This window comes from Osmerus eperlanus, chromosome 1 (assembly GCF_963692335.1).
Source record: "Osmerus eperlanus chromosome 1, fOsmEpe2.1, whole genome shotgun sequence".
NCBI lineage: Eukaryota > Metazoa > Chordata > Actinopteri > Osmeriformes > Osmeridae > Osmerus > Osmerus eperlanus.
In genome coordinates this window covers 7,812,275-7,834,663 of record NC_085018.1, presented here as the reverse complement: position 1 = coordinate 7,834,663, position 22,389 = coordinate 7,812,275, and the positions used below count along the sequence as shown (strand labels likewise).

Sequence of the window (22,389 nt, the reverse complement as noted above, 5' to 3'; positions counted from 1 at the left end):
ACATTATTCAGGAGCTGAACAGCACTTTAAAGCAATAAAAGAATGGAAGTCTCAAATTCGGAATCTCATGGCTTAATCTTGTCAGTAGCATGGATTAGTGATTTACAGGTGATTTGAGTCAGTGTGGCCTGTTTTAGTCTGAAATCTAACTCAAAGTCATGTAATGTGAACTAGTAAAATGCCAAACATTGTAAATGCATTGAAAACGCTATTCAGGAGCTGAAAAGCACTTTAAAGCAATAAAAGAAGAAAAGTCTCAAAACTAGGAATCTAATGGCTTAATCTTGTCAGTAGCATGGATTAAGTGATTTACAGGTGATTTGAGTCAGTGTGGCCTGTTTTAGGCTGAAATCTAAGTCAAAGTCATGTAATGTGAACTAGTACAATGCCAAACATTGTAAATGCATTGAAAACGCTATTCAGGAGCTGAAAAGCACTTTAAAGCAATAAAAGAAGGAAAGTCTCAAAACTCGGAATCTAATGGCTTAATCTTGTCAGTAGCATGGATTAAGTGATTTACAGTTGATTTGAGTCAGTGTGGCCTGTTTTAGGCTGAAATCTAAGTCAAAGTCATGTAATGTGAACTAGTAAAATGCCAAACATTGTAAATGCATTGAAAACGCTATTCAGGAGCTGAAAAGCACTTCAAAGCAATAAAAGAATGAAAGTCTCAAAACTAGGAATCTAATGGCTAAATCTTGTCAGTAGCATGGATTAGGTGATTTACAGGTGATTTGAGTCAGTGTGGCCTGTTTTAGGCTGAAATCTAAGTCAAAGTCATGTAATGTGAACTAGTAAAATGCCAAACATTGTAAATGCATTGAAAACATTATTCAGGAGCTGAACAGCACTTTAAAGCAATAAAAGAATGGAAGTCTCAAATTCGGAATCTCATGGCTTAATCTTGTCAGTAGCATGGATTAAGTGATTTACAGGTGATTTGAGTCAGTGTGGCCTGTTTTAGGCTGAAATCTAAGTCAAAGTCATGTAATGTGAACTAGTACATTGCCAAACATTGTAAATTCATAGAAAACGCTTTTCAGTAGCTGAAAAGCACTTTAAAGCAATAAAAGAAGGAAAGACTCAAAACTAGGAATCTAATGGCTTAATCTTGTCAGTAGCATGGATTAAGTGATTTACAGTTGATTTGAGTCAGTGTGGCCTGTTTTAGGCTGAAATCTAAGTCAAAGTCATGTAATGTGAACTAGTACAATGCCAAACATTGTAAATGCATTGAAAACGCTATTCAGGAGCTGAAAAGCACTTTAAAGCAATAAAAGAAGAAAAGTCTCAAAACTAGGAATCTAATGGCTTGATCTTGTCAGTAGCATGGATTAAGTGATTTACAGGTGATTTGAGTCAGTGTGGCCTGTTTTAGGCTGAAATCTAAGTCAAAGTCATGTAATGTGAACTAGTACATTGCCAAACATTGTAAATTCATAGAAAACTCTTTTCAGTAGCTGAAAAGCACTTTAAGCAATAAAAGAAGGAAAGACTCAAAACTAGGAATCTAATGGCTTAATCTTGTCAGTAGAATGGATTAAGTGATTTACAGTTGATTTGAGTCAGTGTGGCCTGTTTAGGCTGAAATCTAAGTCAAAGTCATGTAATGTGAACTAGTACAATGCCAAACATTGTAATGCATTGAAAACGCTATTCAGGAGCTGAAAAGCACTTTAAAGCAATAAAAGAAGGAAAGACTCAAAACTAGGAATCTAATGGCTTAAACTTGTCAGTAGCATGGATTAAGTGATTTTACAGTTGATTTGAGTCAGTGTGGCCTGTTTAGGCTGAAATCTAAGTCAAAGTCATGTAATGTGAACTAGTACAATGCCAAACATTGTACTGCATTGAAAACGCTATTCAGGAGCTGAAAAGCACTCCAAAGCAATAAAAGAAGGAAAGACTCAAAACTAGGAATCTAATGGCTTAATCTTGTCAGTAGCATGGATTAAGTGATTTACAGGTGATTTGAGTCAGTGTGGCCTGTTTTAGGCTGAAATCTAAGTCAAAGTCATGTAATGTGAACTAGTACAATGCCAAACATTGTAAATTCATAGAAAACGCTTTTCAGTAGCTGAAAAGCACTTTAAAGCAATAAAAGAATGAAAGTCTCAAAACTCGGAATCTAATGGCTTAATCTTGTCAGTAGCATGGATTAAGTGATTTACAGTTGATTTGAGTCAGTGTGGCCTGTTTTAGGCTGAAATCTAAGTCAAAGTCATGTAATGTGAACTAGTACAATGCCAAACATTGTAAATGCATTGAAAACGCTATTCAGGAGCTGAAAAGCACTTTAAAGCAATAAAAGAAGGAAAGACTCAAAACTAGGAATCTAATGGCTTAATCTTGTCAAGTAGCATGGATTAAGTGATTTACAGGTGATTTGAGTCAGTGTGGCCTGTTTTAGGCTGACATCTAAATCAAAGTCATGTAATGTGAACTAGTACAATGCCAATCATTGTAAATTCATAGAAAACGCTTTTCAGTAGCTGAAAACCACTTTAAAGCAATAAAAGAAGGAAAGTCTCAAAACGCTGAATCTAATGGCTTAATCTTGTCAGTAGCATGGATTAAGTGATTTACAGGTGATTTGAGTCAGTGTGGCCTGTTTTAGGCTGAAATCTAAGTCAAAGTCATGTAATGTGAACTAGTACAATGCCAAACATTGTAAATTCATAGAAAACGCTATTCAGGAGCTGAAAAGCACTTTAAAGCAATAAAAGAAGGAAAGTCTCAAAACTCGGAATCTAATGGCTTAATCTTGTCAGTAGCATGGATTAAGTGATTTACAGTTGATTTGAGTCAGTGTGGCCTGTTTTAGGCTGAAATCTAAGTCAAAGTCATGTAATGTGAACTAGTACAATGCCAAACATTGTAAATGCATTGAAAACGCTATTCAGGAGCTGAAAAGCACTTTAAAGCAATAAAAGAAGGAAAGACTCAAAACTAGGAATCTAATGGCTTAATCTTGTCAGTAGCATGGATTAAGTGATTTACAGGTGATTTGAGTCAGTGTGGCCTGTTTTAGGCTGACATCTAAATCAAAGTCATGTAATGTGAACTAGTACAATGCCAATCATTGTAAATTCATAGAAAACGCTTTTCAGTAGCTGAAACCACTTTAAAGCAATAAAAGAAGGAAAGTCTCAAAACGCTGAATCTAATGGCTTAATCTTGTCAGTAGCATGGATTAAGTGATTTATAGGTGATTTGAGTCAGTGTGGCCTGTTTTAGGCTGAAATCTAAGTCAAAGTCATGTAATGTGAACTAGTAAAATGCCAAACATTGTAAATGCATTGAAAACATTATTCAGGAGCTGAACAGCACTTTAAAGCAATTAAAGAATGGAAGTCTCAAAATTCGGAATCTCATGGCTTAATCTTGTCAGTAGCATGGATTAAGTGATTTACAGGTGATTTGAGTCAGTGTGGCCTGTTTTAGGCTGAAATCTAACTCAAAGTCATGTAATGTGAACTAGTAAAATGCCAAACATTGTAAATGCATTGAAAACGCTATTCAGGAGCTGAAAAGCACTTCAAAGCAATAAAAGAATGAAAGTCTCAAAACTAGGAATCTAATGGCTAAATCTTGTCAGTAGCATGGATTAGGTGATTTACAGTGATTTGAGTCAGTGTGGCCTGTTTTAGGCTGAAATCTAAGTCAAAGTCATGTAATGTGAACTAGTAAAATGCCAAACATTGTAAATGCATTGAAAACATTATTCAGGAGCTGAACAGCACTTTAAAGCAATAAAAGAATGGAAGTCTCAAAATTCGGAATCTCATGGCTTAATCTTGTCAGTAGCATGGATTAAGTGATTTACAGGTGATTTGAGTCAGTGTGGCCTGTTTTAGGCTGAAATCTAAGTCAAAGTCATGTAATGTGAACTAGTACATTGCCAAACATTGTAAATTCATAGAAAACGCTTTTCAGTAGCTGAAAAGCACTTTAAAGCAATAAAAGAAGGAAAGACTCAAAACTAGGAATCTAATGGCTTAATCTTGTCAGTAGCATGGATTAAGTGATTTACAGTTGATTTGAGTCAGTGTGGCCTGTTTTAGGCTGAAATCTAAGTCAAAGTCATGTAATGTGAACTAGTACAATGCCAAACATTGTAAATGCATTGAAAACGCTATTCAGGAGCTGAAAAGCACTTTAAAGCAATAAAAGAAGAAAAGTCTCAAAACTAGGAATCTAATGGCTTGATCTTGTCAGTAGCATGGATTAAGTGATTTACAGGTGATTTGAGTCAGTGTGGCCTGTTTTAGGCTGAAATCTAAGTCAAAGTCATGTAATGTGAACTAGTACATTGCCAAACATTGTAAATTCATAGAAAACTCTTTTCAGTAGCTGAAAAGCACTTTAAAGCAATAAAAGAAGGAAAGACTCAAAACTAGGAATCTAATGGCTTAATCTTGTCAGTAGAATGGATTAAGTGATTTACAGTTGATTTGAGTCAGTGTGGCCTGTTTAGGCTGAAATCTAAGTCAAAGTCATGTAATGTGAACTAGTACAATGCCAAACATTGTAATGCATTGAAAACGCTATTCAGGAGCTGAAAAGCACTTTAAAGCAATAAAAGAAGGAAAGACTCAAAACTAGGAATCTAATGGCTTAAACTTGTCAGTAGCATGGATTAAGTGATTTACAGTTGATTTGAGTCAGTGTGGCCTGTTTAGGCTGAAATCTAAGTCAAAGTCATGTAATGTGAACTAGTACAATGCCAAACATTGTACTGCATTGAAAACGCTATTCAGGAGCTGAAAAGCACTCCAAAGCAATAAAAGAAGGAAAGACTCAAAACTAGGAATCTAATGGCTTAATCTTGTCAGTAGCATGGATTAAGTGATTTACAGGTGATTTGAGTCAGTGTGGCCTGTTTTAGGCTGAAATCTAAGTCAAAGTCATGTAATGTGAACTAGTACAATGCCAAACATTGTAAATTCATAGAAAACGCTTTTCAGTAGCTGAAAAGCACTTTAAAGCAATAAAAGAATGAAAGTCTCAAAACTCGGAATCTAATGGCTTAATCTTGTCAGTAGCATGGATTAAGTGATTTACAGTTGATTTGAGTCAGTGTGGCCTGTTTTAGGCTGAAATCTAAGTCAAAGTCATGTAATGTGAACTAGTACAATGCCAAACATTGTAAATGCATTGAAAACGCTATTCAGGAGCTGAAAAGCACTTTAAAGCAATAAAAGAAGGAAAGACTCAAAACTAGGAATCTAATGGCTTAATCTTGTCAGTAGCATGGATTAAGTGATTTACAGGTGATTTGAGTCAGTGTGGCCTGTTTTAGGCTGACATCTAAATCAAAGTCATGTAATGTGAACTAGTACAATGCCAATCATTGTAAATTCATAGAAAACGCTTTTCAGTAGCTGAAAACCACTTTAAAGCAATAAAAGAAGGAAAGTCTCAAAACGCTGAATCTAATGGCTTAATCTTGTCAGTAGCATGGATTAAGTGATTTACAGGTGATTTGAGTCAGTGTGGCCTGTTTTAGGCTGAAATCTAAGTCAAAGTCATGTAATGTGAACTAGTACAATGCCAAACATTGTAAATTCATAGAAAACGCTATTCAGGAGCTGAAAAGCACTTTAAAGCAATAAAAGAAGGAAAGTCTCAAAACTCGGAATCTAATGGCTTAATCTTGTCAGTAGCATGGATTAAGTGATTTACAGTTGATTTGAGTCAGTGTGGCCTGTTTTAGGCTGAAATCTAAGTCAAAGTCATGTAATGTGAACTAGTACAATGCCAAACATTGTAAATGCATTGAAAACGCTATTCAGGAGCTGAAAAGCACTTTAAAGCAATAAAAGAAGGAAAGACTCAACTAGGAATCTAATGGCTTAATCTTGTCAGTAGCATGGATTAAGTGATTTACAGGTGATTTGAGTCAGTGTGGCCTGTTTTAGGCTGACATCTAAATCAAAGTCATGTAATGTGAACTAGTACAATGCCAATCATTGTAAATTCATAGAAAACGCTTTTCAGTAGCTGAAAACCACTTTAAAGCAATAAAAGAAGGAAAGTCTCAAAACGCTGAATCTAATGGCTTAATCTTGTCAGTAGCATGGATTAAGTGATTTATAGGTGATTTGAGTCAGTGTGGCCTGTTTTAGGCTGAAATCTAAGTCAAAGTCATGTAATGTGAACTAGTAAAATGCCAAACATTGTAAATGCATTGAAAACATTATTCAGGAGCTGAACAGCACTTTAAAGCAATTAAAGAATGGAAGTCTCAAAATTCGGAATCTCATGGCTTAATCTTGTCAGTAGCATGGATTTAGTGATTTACAGGTGATTTGAGTCAGTGTGGCCTGTTTTAGGCTGAAATCTAAGTCAAAGTCATGTAATGTGAACTAGTACATTGCCAAACATTGTAAATTCATAGAAAACGCTTTTCAGTAGCTGAAAAGCACTTTAAAGCAATAAAAGAAGGAAAGACTCAAAACTAGGAATCTAATGGCTTGATCTTGTCAGTAGCATGGATTAAGTGATTTACAGGTGATTTGAGTCAGTGTGGCCTGTTTTAGGCTGAAATCTAAGTCAAAGTCATGTAATGTGAACTAGTACATTGCCAAACATTGTAAATTCATAGAAAACGCTTTTCAGTAGCTGAAAAGCACTTTAAAGCAATAAAAGAAGGAAAGACTCAAAACTAGGAATCTAATGGCTTAATCTTGTCAGTAGAATGGATTAAGTGATTTACAGTTGATTTGAGTCAGTGTGGCCTGTTTAGGCTGAAATCTAAGTCAAAGTCATGTAATGTGAACTAGTACAATGCCAAACATTGTAATGCATTGAAAACGCTATTCAGGAGCTGAAAAGCACTTTAAAGCAATAAAAGAAGGAAAGACTCAAAACTAGGAATCTAATGGCTTAATCTTGTCAGTAGCATGGATTAAGTGATTTACAGTTGATTTGAGTCAGTGTGGCCTGTTTTAGGCTGAAATCTAAGTCAAAGTCATGTAATGTGAACTAGTACATTGCCAAACATTGTAAATTCATAGAAAACGCTTTTCAGTAGCTGAAAAGCACTTTAAAGCAATAAAAGAAGGAAAGACTCAAAACTAGGAATCTAATGGCTTGATCTTGTCAGTAGCATGGATTAAGTGATTTACAGGTGATTTGAGTCAGTGTGGCCTGTTTTAGGCTGAAATCTAAGTCAAAGTCATGTAATGTGAACTAGTACATTGCCAAACATTGTAAATTCATAGAAAACGCTTTTCAGTAGCTGAAAAGCACTTTAAAGCAATAAAAGAAGGAAAGACTCAAAACTAGGAATCTAATGGCTTAATCTTGTCAGTAGAATGGATTAAGTGATTTACAGTTGATTTGAGTCAGTGTGGCCTGTTTAGGCTGAAATCTAAGTCAAAGTCATGTAATGTGAACTAGTACAGTGCCAAACATTGTAATGCATTGAAAACGCTATTCAGGAGCTGAAAAGCACTTCAAAGCAATAAAAGAAGGAAAGACTCAAAACTAGGAATCTAATGGCTTAATCTTGTCAGTAGCATGGATTAAGTTATTTACAGGTGATTTGAGTCAGTGTGGCCTGTTTTAGGCTGAAATCTAAGTCAAAGTCATGTAATGTGAACTAGTACAATGCCAAACATTGTAAATTCATAGAAAACGCTTTTCAGTAGCTGAAAAGCACTTTAAAGCAATAAAAGAATGAAAGTCTCAAAACTCGGAATCTAATGGCTTAATCTTGTCAGTAGCATGGATTAAGTGATTTACAGTTGATTTGAGTCAGTGTGGCCTGTTTTAGGCTGAAATCTAAGTCAAAGTCATGTAATGTGAACTAGTACAATGCCAAACATTGTAAATGCATTGAAAACGCTATTCAGGAGCTGAAAAGCACTTTAAAGCAATAAAAGAAGGAAAGACTCAAAACTAGGAATCTAATGGCTTAATCTTGTCAGTAGCATGGATTAAGTGATTTACAGGTGATTTGAGTCAGTGTGGCCTGTTTTAGGCTGACATCTAAATCAAAGTCATGTAATGTGAACTAGTACAATGCCAATCATTGTAAATTCATAGAAAACGCTTTTCAGTAGCTGAAAACCACTTTAAAGCAATAAAAGAAGGAAAGTCTCAAAACGCTGAATCTAATGGCTTAATCTTGTCAGTAGCATGGATTAAGTGATTTATAGGTGATTTGAGTCAGTGTGGCCTGTTTTAGGCTGAAATCTAAGTCAAAGTCATGTAATGTGAACTAGTAAAATGCCAAACATTGTAAATGCATTGAAAACATTATTCAGGAGCTGAACAGCACTTTAAAGCAATAAAAGAATGGAAGTCTCAAAATTCGGAATCTCATGGCTTAATCTTGTCAGTAGCATGGATTTAGTGATTTACAGGTGATTTGAGTCAGTGTGGCCTGTTTTAGGCTGAAATCTAAGTCAAAGTCATGTAATGTGAACTAGTACATTGCCAAACATTGTAAATTCATAGAAAACGCTTTTCAGTAGCTGAAAAGCACTTTAAAGCAATAAAAGAAGGAAAGACTCAAAACTAGGAATCTAATGGCTTGATCTTGTCAGTAGCATGGATTAAGTGATTTACAGGTGATTTGAGTCAGTGTGGCCTGTTTTAGGCTGAAATCTAAGTCAAAGTCATGTAATGTGAACTAGTACATTGCCAAACATTGTAAATTCATAGAAAACGCTTTTCAGTAGCTGAAAAGCACTTTAAAGCAATAAAAGAAGGAAAGACTCAAAACTAGGAATCTAATGGCTTAATCTTGTCAGTAGAATGGATTAAGTGATTTACAGTTGATTTGAGTCAGTGTGGCCTGTTTAGGCTGAAATCTAAGTCAAAGTCATGTAATGTGAACTAGTACAATGCCAAACATTGTAATGCATTGAAAACGCTATTCAGGAGCTGAAAAGCACTTTAAAGCAATAAAAGAAGGAAAGACTCAAAACTAGGAATCTAATGGCTTAATCTTGTCAGTAGCATGGATTAAGTGATTTACAGTTGATTTGAGTCAGTGTGGCCTGTTTTAGGCTGAAATCTAAGTCAAAGTCATGTAATGTGAACTAGTACATTGCCAAACATTGTAAATTCATAGAAAACGCTTTTCAGTAGCTGAAAAGCACTTTAAAGCAATAAAAGAAGGAAAGACTCAAAACTAGGAATCTAATGGCTTGATCTTGTCAGTAGCATGGATTAAGTGATTTACAGGTGATTTGAGTCAGTGTGGCCTGTTTTAGGCTGAAATCTAAGTCAAAGTCATGTAATGTGAACTAGTACATTGCCAAACATTGTAAATTCATAGAAAACGCTTTTCAGTAGCTGAAAAGCACTTTAAAGCAATAAAAGAAGGAAAGACTCAAAACTAGGAATCTAATGGCTTAATCTTGTCAGTAGAATGGATTAAGTGATTTACAGTTGATTTGAGTCAGTGTGGCCTGTTTAGGCTGAAATCTAAGTCAAAGTCATGTAATGTGAACTAGTACAATGCCAAACATTGTAATGCATTGAAAACGCTATTCAGGAGCTGAAAAGCACTTTAAAGCAATAAAAGAAGGAAAGACTCAAAACTAGGAATCTAATGGCTTAATCTTGTCAGTAGCATGGATTAAGTGATTTACAGTTGATTTGAGTCAGTGTGGCCTGTTTAGGCTGAAATCTAAGTCAAAGTCATGTAATGTGAACTAGTACAGTGCCAAACATTGTAATGCATTGAAAACGCTATTCAGGAGCTGAAAAGCACTTCAAAGCAATAAAAGAAGGAAAGACTCAAAACTAGGAATCTAATGGCTTAATCTTGTCAGTAGCATGGATTAAGTTATTTACAGGTGATTTGAGTCAGTGTGGCCTGTTTTAGGCTGAAATCTAAGTCAAAGTCATGTAATGTGAACTAGTACAATGCCAAACATTGTAAATTCATAGAAAACGCTTTTCAGTAGCTGAAAAGCACTTTAAAGCAATAAAAGAATGAAAGTCTCAAAACTCGGAATCTAATGGCTTAATCTTGTCAGTAGCATGGATTAAGTGATTTACAGTTGATTTGAGTCAGTGTGGCCTGTTTTAGGCTGAAATCTAAGTCAAAGTCATGTAATGTGAACTAGTACAATGCCAAACATTGTAAATGCATTGAAAACGCTATTCAGGAGCTGAAAAGCACTTTAAAGCAATAAAAGAAGGAAAGACTCAAAACTAGGAATCTAATGGCTTAATCTTGTCAGTAGCATGGATTAAGTGATTTACAGGTGATTTGAGTCAGTGTGGCCTGTTTTAGGCTGACATCTAAATCAAAGTCATGTAATGTGAACTAGTACAATGCCAATCATTGTAAATTCATAGAAAACGCTTTTCAGTAGCTGAAAACCACTTTAAAGCAATAAAAGAAGGAAAGTCTCAAAACGCTGAATCTAATGGCTTAATCTTGTCAGTAGCATGGATTAAGTGATTTATAGGTGATTTGAGTCAGTGTGGCCTGTTTTAGGCTGAAATCTAAGTCAAAGTCATGTAATGTGAACTAGTAAAATGCCAAACATTGTAAATGCATTGAAAACATTATTCAGGAGCTGAACAGCACTTTAAAGCAATAAAAGAATGGAAGTCTCAAAATTCGGAATCTCATGGCTTAATCTTGTCAGTAGCATGGATTAAGTGATTTACAGGTGATTTGAGTCAGTGTGGCCTGTTTTAGGCTGAAATCTAAGTCAAAGTCATGTAATGTGAACTAGTACATTGCCAAACATTGTAAATTCATAGAAAACGCTTTTCAGTAGCTGAAAAGCACTTTAAAGCAATAAAAGAAGGAAAGACTCAAAACTAGGAATCTAATGGCTTAATCTTGTCAGTAGCATGGATTAAGTGATTTACAGTTGATTTGAGTCAGTGTGGCCTGTTTTAGGCTGAAATCTAAGTCAAAGTCATGTAATGTGAACTAGTACAATGCCAAACATTGTAAATGCATTGAAAACGCTATTCAGGAGCTGAAAAGCACTTTAAAGCAATAAAAGAAGGAAAGACTCAAAACTAGGAATCTAATGGCTTAATCTTGTCAGTAGCATGGATTAAGTGATTTACAGGTGATTTGAGTCAGTGTGGCCTGTTTTAGGCTGACATCTAAATCAAAGTCATGTAATGTGAACTAGTACAATGCCAATCATTGTAAATTCATAGAAAACGCTTTTCAGTAGCTGAAAACCACTTTAAAGCAATAAAAGAAGGAAAGTCTCAAAACGCTGAATCTAATGGCTTAATCTTGTCAGTAGCATGGATTAAGTGATTTATAGGTGATTTGAGTCAGTGTGGCCTGTTTTAGGCTGAAATCTAAGTCAAAGTCATGTAATGTGAACTAGTAAAATGCCAAACATTGTAAATGCATTGAAAACATTATTCAGGAGCTGAACAGCACTTTAAAGCAATAAAAGAAGGAAAGTCTCAAAACTCTGAATCTAATGGCTTAATCTTGTCATTAGCATGGATTAAGTGATTTACAGGTGATTTGAGTCAGTGTGGCCTGTTTTAGGCTGAAATCTAACTCAAAGTCATGTAATGTGAACTAGTAAAATGCCAAACATTGTAAATGCATTGAAAACGCTATTCAGGAGCTGAAAAGCACTTCAAAGCAATAAAATAATGAAAGTCTCAAAACTAGGAATCTAATGGCTAAATCTTGTCAGTAGCATGGATTAGGTGATTTACAGGTGATTTGAGTCAGTGTGGCCTGTTTTAGGCTGAAATCTAAGTCAAAGTCATGTAATGTGAACTAGTACAATGCCAAACATTGTAAATGCATTGAAAACGCTATTCAGGAGCTGAAAAGCACTTTAAAGCAATAAAAGAAGGAAAGTCTCAAAACTCTGAATCTAATGGCTTAATCTTGTCATTAGCATGGATTAAGTGATTTACAGGTGATTTGAGTCAGTGTGGCCTGTTTTAGGCTGAAATCTAACTCAAAGTCATGTAATGTGAACTAGTAAAATGCCAAACATTGTAAATGCATTGAAAACGCTATTCAAGAGCTGAAAAGCACTTTAAAGCAATAAAAGAAGAAAAGTCTCAAAACTAGGAATCTAATGGCTTAATCTTGTCAGTAGCATGGATTAAGTGATTTACAGGTGATTTGAGTCAGTGTGGCCTGTTTTAGGCTGAAATCTAAGTCAAAGTCATGTAATGTGAACTAGTACAATGCCAAACATTGTAAATGCATTGAAAACGCTATTCAGGAGCTGAAAAGCACTTTAAAGCAATAAAAGAAGGAAAGTCTCAAAACTCTGAATCTAATGGCTTAATCTTGTCATTAGCATGGATTAAGTGATTTACAGTTGATTTGAGTCAGTGTGGCCTGTTTAGGCTGAAATCTAAGTCAAAGTCATGTAATGTGAACTAGTACAATGCCAAACATTGTAATGCATTGAAAACGCTATTCAGGAGCTGAAAAGCACTTTAAAGCAATAAAAGAAGGAAAGACTCAAAACTAGGAATCTAATGGCTTAATCTTGTCAGTAGCATGGATTAAGTGATTTACAGTTGATTTGAGTCAGTGTGGCCTGTTTAGGCTGAAATCTAAGTCAAAGTCATGTAATGTGAACTAGTACAATGCCAAACATTGTAATGCATTGAAAACGCTATTCAGGAGCTGAAAAGCACTTTAAAGCAATAAAAGAAGGAAAGACTCAAAACTAGGAATCTAATGGCTTAATCTTGTCAGTAGCATGGATTAAGTGATTTACAGGTGATTTGAGTCAGTGTGGCCTGTTTTAGGCTGAAATCTAAGTCAAAGTCATGTAATGTGAACTAGTACAATGCCAAACATTGTAAATTCATAGAAAACGCTTTTCAGTAGCTGAAAAGCACTTTAAAGCAATAAAAGAATGAAAGTCTCAAAACTCGGAATCTAATGGCTTAATCTTGTCAGTAGCATGGATTAAGTGATTTACAGTTGATTTGAGTCAGTGTGGCCTGTTTTAGGCTGAAATCTAAGTCAAAGTCATGTAATGTGAACTAGTACAATGCCAAACATTGTAAATGCATTGAAAACGCTATTCAGGAGCTGAAAAGCACTTTAAAGCAATAAAAGAAGGAAAGACTCAAAACTAGGAATCTAATGGCTTAATCTTGTCAGTAGCATGGATTAAGTGATTTACAGGTGATTTGAGTCAGTGTGGCCTGTTTTAGGCTGACATCTAAATCAAAGTCATGTAATGTGAACTAGTACAATGCCAATCATTGTAAATTAATAGAAAACGCTTTTCAGTAGCTGAAAACCACTTTAAAGCAATAAAAGAAGGAAAGTCTCAAAACTCTGAATCTAATGGCTTAATCTTGTCAGTAGCATGGATTAAGTGATTTACAGGTGATTTGAGTCAGTGTGGCCTGTTTTAGGCTGAAATCGAAGTCAAAGTCATGTAATGTGAACTAGTACAATGCCAAACATTGTAAATGCATTGAAAACGCTATTCAGGAGCTGAAAAGCACTTTAAAGCAATAAAAGAAGGAAAGACTCAAAACTAGGAATCTAATGGCTTAATCTTGTCAGTAGCATGGATTAAGTGATTTACAGGTGATTTGAGTCAGTGTGGCCTGTTTTAGGCTGACATCTAAATCAAAGTCATGTAATGTGAACTAGTACAATGCCAATCATTGTAAATTCATAGAAAACGCTTTTCAGTAGCTGAAAAGCACTTTAAAGCAATAAAAGAAGGAAAGTCTCAAAACTCTGAATCTAATGGCTTAATCTTGTCAGTAGCATGGATTAAGTGATTTACAGGTGATTTGAGTCAGTGTGGCCTGTTTTAGGCTGAAATCTAAGTCAAAGTCATGTAATGTGAACTAGTACAATGCCAAACATTGTAAATTCATAGAAAACGCTTTTCAGTAGCTGAAAAGCACTTTAAAGCAATAAAAGAAGGAAAGTCTCAAAACTAGGAATCTAATGGCTTAATCTTGTCAGTAGCATGGATTAAGTGATTTACAGTTGATTCGAGTCAGTGTGGCCTGTTTAGGCTGAAATCTAAGTCAAATTCATGTAATGTGAACTAGTACAATGCCAAACATTGTAAATTCATAGAAAACGCTTTTCAGGAGCTGAAAAACACTTTAAAGCAATAAAAGAAGGAAAGTCTCAAAACTCTGAATCTAATGGCTTAATCTTGTCATTAGCATGGATTAAGTGATTTACAGGTGATTTGAGTCAGTGTGGCCTGTTTTAGGCTGAAATCTAACTCAAAGTCATGTAATGTGAACTAGTAAAATGCATTGAAAACGCTATTCAGGAGCTGAAAAGCACTTCAAAGCAATAAAATAATGAAAGTCTCAAAACTAGGAATCTAATGGCTAAATCTTGTCAGTAGCATGGATTAGGTGATTTACAGGTGATTTGAGTCAGTGTGGCCTGTTTTAGGCTGAAATCTAAGTCAAAGTCATGTAATGTGAACTAGTACAATGCCAAACATTGTAAATGCATTGAAAACGCTATTCAGGAGCTGAAAAGCACTTTAAAGCAATAAAAGAAGGAAAGTCTCAAAACTCTGAATCTAATGGCTTAATCTTGTCATTAGCATGGATTAAGTGATTTACAGGTGATTTGAGTCAGTGTGGCCTGTTTTAGGCTGAAATCTAACTCAAAGTCATGTAATGTGAACTAGTAAAATGCCAAACATTGTAAATGCATTGAAAACGCTATTCAAGAGCTGAAAAGCACTTTAAAGCAATAAAAGAAGAAAAGTCTCAAAACTAGGAATCTAATGGCTTAATCTTGTCAGTAGCATGGATTAAGTGATTTACAGGTGATTTGAGTCAGTGTGGCCTGTTTTAGGCTGAAATCTAAGTCAAAGTCATGTAATGTGAACTAGTACAATGCCAAACATTGTAAATGCATTGAAAACGCTATTCAGGAGCTGAAAAGCACTTTAAAGCAATAAAAGAAGGAAAGTCTCAAAACTCTGAATCTAATGGCTTAATCTTGTCATTAGCATGGATTAAGTGATTTACAGTTGATTTGAGTCAGTGTGGCCTGTTTAGGCTGAAATCTAAGTCAAAGTCATGTAATGTGAACTAGTACAATGCCAAACATTGTAATGCATTGAAAACGCTATTCAGGAGCTGAAAAGCACTTTAAAGCAATAAAAGAAGGAAAGACTCAAAACTAGGAATCTAATGGCTTAATCTTGTCAGTAGCATGGATTAAGTGATTTACAGTTGATTTGAGTCAGTGTGGCCTGTTTAGGCTGAAATCTAAGTCAAAGTCATGTAATGTGAACTAGTACAATGCCAAACATTGTAATGCATTGAAAACGCTATTCAGGAGCTGAAAAGCACTTTAAAGCAATAAAAGAAGGAAAGACTCAAAACTAGGAATCTAATGGCTTAATCTTGTCAGTAGCATGGATTAAGTGATTTACAGGTGATTTGAGTCAGTGTGGCCTGTTTTAGGCTGAAATCTAAGTCAAAGTCATGTAATGTGAACTAGTACAATGCCAAACATTGTAAATTCATAGAAAACGCTTTTCAGTAGCTGAAAAGCACTTTAAAGCAATAAAAGAATGAAAGTCTCAAAACTCGGAATCTAATGGCTTAATCTTGTCAGTAGCATGGATTAAGTGATTTACAGTTGATTTGAGTCAGTGTGGCCTGTTTTAGGCTGAAATCTAAGTCAAAGTCATGTAATGTGAACTAGTACAATGCCAAACATTGTAAATGCATTGAAAACGCTATTCAGGAGCTGAAAAGCACTTTAAAGCAATAAAAGAAGGAAAGACTCAAAACTAGGAATCTAATGGCTTAATCTTGTCAGTAGCATGGATTAAGTGATTTACAGGTGATTTGAGTCAGTGTGGCCTGTTTTAGGCTGACATCTAAATCAAAGTCATGTAATGTGAACTAGTACAATGCCAATCATTGTAAATTAATAGAAAACGCTTTTCAGTAGCTGAAAACCACTTTAAAGCAATAAAAGAAGGAAAGTCTCAAAACTCTGAATCTAATGGCTTAATCTTGTCAGTAGCATGGATTAAGTGATTTACAGGTGATTTGAGTCAGTGTGGCCTGTTTTAGGCTGAAATCGAAGTCAAAGTCATGTAATGTGAACTAGTACAATGCCAAACATTGTAAATGCATTGAAAACGCTATTCAGGAGCTGAAAAGCACTTTAAAGCAATAAAAGAAGGAAAGACTCAAAACTAGGAATCTAATGGCTTAATCTTGTCAGTAGCATGGATTAAGTGATTTACAGGTGATTTGAGTCAGTGTGGCCTGTTTTAGGCTGACATCTAAATCAAAGTCATGTAATGTGAACTAGTACAATGCCAATCATTGTAAATTCATAGAAAACGCTTTTCAGTAGCTGAAAAGCACTTTAAAGCAATAAAAGAAGGAAAGTCTCAAAACTCTGAATCTAATGGCTTAATCTTGTCAGTAGCATGGATTAAGTGATTTACAGGTGATTTGAGTCAGTGTGGCCTGTTTTAGGCTGAAATCTAAGTCAAAGTCATGTAATGTGAACTAGTACAATGCCAAACATTGTAAATTCATAGAAAACGCTTTTCAGTAGCTGAAAAGCACTTTAAAGCAATAAAAGAAGGAAAGTCTCAAAACTAGGAATCTAATGGCTTAATCTTGTCAGTAGCATGGATTAAGTGATTTACAGTTGATTCGAGTCAGTGTGGCCTGTTTAGGCTGAAATCTAAGTCAAATTCATGTAATGTGAACTAGTACAATGCCAAACATTGTAAATTCATAGAAAACGCTTTTCAGGAGCTGAAAAACACTTCAAAGCAATAAAAGAAGGAAAGTCTCAAAACTCTGAATCTAATGGCTTAATCTTGTCAGTAGCATGGATTAAGTGATTTACAGGTGATTTGAGTCAGTGTGGCCTGTTTAATATCTCTATGAATGAACCTAGATAATGTCTCTACATTATCTAGGTTCCTATGCAAATCATTAAGGTAATTTCTCATTATTTTTAACAAAATGCCAATGACCTAGTACATTCATGCAAATTATGTACTTATGTACTTAACAAGTACTTTTAAGAATTTAAATTGTGATCTGAAAAATGTAGGTCACTAGCAACATCAGGTGCATCACGGGCACTGCACAATCAATCTATAAATCCAGAAATCTGTTTGTCATCGACATCTTACTCACGACTGCATCACAGGCACAGTGCTTTTCCAGGATTGTGTGTGTGTTTCAACTACTTCATCTGGTATTTCAACTACTACTGGCACTGTGCACTATCTAGCGACAGTTCCAGGAATCTGTGTTTGTCTGTTTCACCGACCTCTTAAGTCACCGACTGCACCAAGGGAACTATGCACTAGTTGTATTATTATTTATACCTTTTTAGGGGTTAACAGAGGAGATACAACAACTTTTGCTGAAGAAGCCACAAAAAAGCTTTTGGGGGCTGAAGTATGTGAACTATTCAATTTTTTTTTATTGGGGGCTGAAGTATGTGAACTATTCCAAAAAAGAATTCTGGCTTGTGACTTGCACTTGCTGTTATTGACTGAGGTGAAACATGTTATTGAACTCCAGGAATTTGCTTTGGTTGAAATACAACAGGAAGGGCAGGCTTTGATATGATGAAGCAGTATTACAGTTACAATGGTCTATGTAATACACTATCTACTCACATATTTTGCCCCTCCCCCCGCTCCGCCGGCAAACCCCACCCTACCACCTTAACTAACACATTTTCTGCGGGAAACCCTGATCTTGATCATCTACAAGTGTATTGAGCGCTTGTTTTTAGGCAAAATGCTCATTAATGGGACACTTAAACGAGTATTTATACTTAAATATTTTTACTCAGAATAATTCAGTTATTTTCCAATGTAGGCTGGACCCCACAAGGTACTGCAGAAGTGCAACTGGAGGCCTCAGTCCGACCACCTGCGGCCTCAGTCGGACTCCCGAAGGCCCTGACTGGACCACCTGCGGCCTCAGTCAGACTCCCGAAGGCCTCAGTCGGACCACCTGCGGCCTCAGTTGGACTCCCGAAGGCCTCAGTCGGACCACCTGCGGCCTCAGTCGGACTCCCGAAGGCCCTGACTGGACCACCTGCGGCCTCAGCCGGACTCCCGAAGGCCTCAGTCGGACCACCGGAGACCATGACTGGACCCCCAGCGGGTAATATCAGATAACCTCTCTCTCTCTCTGTATTTCTCTGCAGAACATGTGCTTTTGGCAGACTACACAGGAGGTAGAGCAAGAGAGTAAGAACAAAACCAAGAGAGAGGGAAAGAAGAGAAAGATATAGTGACAGTGAGGTAGAAAGGGAAGGTGAGGGAGAAAATGAAAAATGAAGAGAAAGGGAGAAAGAAAATGCAAGGGAGAGAACCAGATGAACAAAGTCAAATTAATTTTAGAACGAGACTAAAAAAGGCCACGTGTTGTATCTTAATATAAAAGGATGTAAAAGTAAAATGTAAAAGGATGCCTCCCTGTAGTGGCACTCGTCTTCTGTATCACAGTTTTGAGATCAGTCTAGCAATAGTAATTGAAATGCAAGTGAGTCAAACAAATCTTCTTGACAATATAAGTGTTTACTTAGAAAAACATAGAATTACAAATTCACACGGTCAAAAAACGATGTTCACTCCCTTTCTCTTTTTATCCATCTTCCCCCCTCCCCTCTGTCTGTTCTACTAGTCTTTCCTTCCACCAGGGCATGTTCTCAGAGTGATCATCAGCAGGAACTTTTCTCATCTACTACACACATTACTGTTTGTAGTAGTAGGAAAGTATTGTACATTATAGCGATATATATATAGTCATGTATCTAGGCTGATTTGATACCAAACAAGATGCCATGAGGTTGGGTGCCACCTCGAGTTTCAGACGCATGTATCATAGGTCGTAAAAGGCTGCTTGCACAGGCAACCTATCGGCAATATTTTGTACATATTTTAAATGTTTCCTGTAATTGTTGTATTTGTAACAGATGAAAGTGTCGAAGGAGTCTGTCCTGCTCCCACAACAGTGCTGCCACGTAAAAGAAAAGGTGTGTTGATGTACAGTACAGTCCATACATTTGAATTGACATTAATTGTTATGAGGTTTCATGAAGGCTGTGTTTGTATTTGTAAATGACTGTGGCCTTCTAGGTTTGGCGATATGTCCAAATGTTTTTATATTTGCAGGAACCATTGACAGTTAAATGACTATCAACAAGACAAGATGTCCAGATAGTGTGACAGTGCTACTAACACATGCTTTTTGAGCAAATTGTTTCTTTCACTCAAAAGCATGTTAGTCTCTGCTTTGAGAAAGTGATCCATACCTCCCAGCACTGCAGTAGATTGATTTGCACAAAGCTTCTAGTCTAGTGTAGCGTTAATGTTTGTGAATTAAATATTGTTCCCTTACAGAATGCCCACACACAGTGACAGGGAGCCAGGATTTTTACCCTGTGAAGAGGGTTACCAAATTCAAAGTTATTAAGGTTAAATATAATCCCACTCAGACACTACACAGTTCCCCCCCTACCTCCACCCCACCCACAAAAATAACTGGCATCACTCAACTCCTTCCTTAGGGTTAGGCCGTTTTTGATTACACAATTTATAAGGCACTTTTCAACTGTAACAACTTGACTTTAGTGGCACATTTCTGAAGTGTTTCTGTTGACAAAGACACAGTTCCTGGAACCTGATTTTGATTTTGATGTGCACTTTGGCTTTTAATTGAGCTTTTACTCTATTTGAATGATATTAAAATCTCCTGGAAATACCCAGGTTACAGAACATTCCAATTGGAAAGTGCCAATAGTATTAGGGTAATGGTCTTGAAAAAGTATTGTATACCTCGCAAAGATTTGAAACTAAAAAAGTCTTTTTTTTAGGGCCAAACAATGAAACAAGTGGAGTGGGAGCCATGCAAACTCTGGTATGTATGACTTACCATGGGTAACACTTGTATTTCGGTGAGGTGTTTATTTCAACCATTCAACCAACCATTTCAACCACACCATTGTGGGCAAGTAAAAAAATACAGCCTTAATTCAAAAATACAGAAATGGTCTATTATTGCATTACTGCCTTCGTCACTAATAATTGGATTAATGGTGCACATGAAAACATATATTGTCTCAAAGTAAAATTCCCTCCTATCAATCATTAGTTGCCAAGCAGTTAATTCAATATTAAATAGCAAAGCCTCCAAAATGTCTTGTCTCAAAAAGGTGAGTCAGGTGGCTGAGCCGTTAGAGAATCAGGCTAGTAATCAGAAGGTTGTCGGTTCGATTCTCGGCTGTGCAAAATGATGTTGTGTCCTTGGGCAAGGCACTTCACCCTACTTGCCTCAGGGGAAATGTCCTTGTACTTACTGTAAGTTGCTGACTAAATGTAAATGACTGATGAGAATGAATGATACTGAGCAGTTCGGTTATTTACCAAACATGTAAGACACTTATGTATAGTGCATACCAAGTAGTGATTCATGTCAGAAATAGAATGGATTATAGTACACAATAACAACACAAGACATCCACCATGTGTTCTTTAAGATTTTCTTGACTTAAAGGGACAATTAGGTGTTGCCCCCTTCTGAAATTGACTCTAGTATGTGTTTTTGACCTTGTCTGTTCTATATTGTAGTTGACCAAGATTAGCCAGCTGTGGAGTAATGAAAATCCACTACAACACAGCTATAACCAAAACATCTGAAGTCATTGTTTATTTTTGTGTTACAGTGGAAAGAAGTGGCCATTGGAGTGGGTGGCAGATACGGACACCATCGGTATCCATTAGGTACCGAAGATTCTGTGCTCTGTTTTGTTCCAACTATAATTAATAATAATATGTATAATCTTTCTTTCTTTCTTCAATAAAACATTTCCAAATGAAATTGATTCTCCTTTACTGTCACACACTGTGTATTTAATAGTCTACGTCATTATATAAACATCCAAGATAATACTGTTTTACGATTTAACTTATCAATTGTTTGTCACTATGACTGGAGCTGTCCCTGGATCGCACATTTATATCCTATATATCTTGTACACAAGGGTGTATGGCGCTTGTATATTGTGCTATGGGAAATGTAATATAATGGCATCTTTATGGTAAATGAGAGAATGTGGAATAATAAGTGTATATAGCCCCTTAGCCAAATGACCACAGTATAAAACACATCGGAATCAGAATTCGGTTTATTCGCCATGTATGTTATACAAACACATAATTTACTGTGGCAGGGAGGTGCAAACAATAGACATACGAATCTTAAATTAAGTCAAAGTACAAAAGTTTAACTATTTCTAAGAACTAAACAATCTAAGAATAAAACAATTTAAATATAAAATATATATAAGACTAAGAGTGAGCAGCATGAGTGGTCAACATAGTGCAATCAGATACTGAGATAAAGGTGGCTTATGCAAGTTCATCACACGGAAGTTCTGCGTGTGATATAGCACCTCAGAGTCTATTCGTAACATAGTGTACGTCTTTCTGTGTCCCTCGATTTCGTATACTATGTTACGAAAAACCGAACCACAAGGTGGCACTTCACCCGAAATGTCACCTAATATTTGTGTAGCTTATCGCTACGCAACGGAACCCTGAGTTAGCTGAAAGCTAATGATAGCTAACTGTCTTTAAAACAAACGAGATTCCAAACAATCGAAAACGAAGTAATCGGATGGTTTCTAATAACATGTGTTTAATTATGCGAAATTACACGTGATGACAAACCAAACCGGCTAAATATAGCTACCAACTAATCTTGCCATACACCATAATATAAGTAGGCCTAGCCTACACAAAAGGTGTGTTCGACTTCATGCAGCGCCGGCGGCACAGACCACCCAATGGCATTCACTGCTTCAAGTCAGCCAGGCCGGCTGTCGGTACCGCCGGCGCTGCATGAAGTCGAATACACCTAAAGTCTCATGGGTAGGCTAATCCCTTGATGCGTCATCTCATTTAGAATACTACTGCATTGCCAACTAGGGCATTTAATGCTAATATTGATTACCTCTTCAACACCTCCATTATATTATAATCTATCATACATACTTTGTATGTGATAAATCGTTAAGATGTTCTGTTTTCAAACCCTAAACATGTAAACTTTGAAACATGTAGTTGAACTACAAATATGGCGTTGTTCAACAGATCTATTTAGTGTTTAATGGAATACGTTTGTAGTTATTTTAGTAATTTGTGTTTTACACCAATATCATCTCCAATTTTATATCAGATTGATCTGAAATGTAAAATGTACATGTATTATAGATCAATAAGCATTATATATAATCAGCACTACAAAGGTAAACTTTGGCATGTCTTTTTTTCATACTTTTTATTTTATATTCAAGTTTTGAATGTTTTTGTCACACTCTGCATGGAATGTCTCAATGGAGCAAAATGCAAATTTTCAGCCCGGTAGCAGCATACATTGGAG

At 36.1% G+C, this 22,389-nt stretch overlaps 1 protein-coding gene across 1 annotated transcript in view; it reads left to right on the top strand.

Annotated features, from left to right (window-relative positions):
• The window catches only part of LOC134033496 (merozoite surface protein CMZ-8-like), an 80,862-nt gene extending 60,059 nt beyond the window's left edge, over nucleotides 1-20,803 (top strand). The window contains exons 2-6 of the mRNA XM_062478053.1: nucleotides 17,818-18,108; nucleotides 18,923-18,982; nucleotides 19,350-19,423; nucleotides 19,823-19,866; nucleotides 20,672-20,803. Coding sequence (XP_062334037.1) covers nucleotides 17,818-18,108; nucleotides 18,923-18,982; nucleotides 19,350-19,423; nucleotides 19,823-19,866; nucleotides 20,672-20,729 — 527 coding nt within the window. The 3' untranslated portion in view covers nucleotides 20,730-20,803. The remainder of the gene's footprint in view (nucleotides 1-17,817; nucleotides 18,109-18,922; nucleotides 18,983-19,349; nucleotides 19,424-19,822; nucleotides 19,867-20,671) is intronic.
• The last annotated feature ends 1,586 nt before the right edge of the window (nucleotides 20,804-22,389 follow it).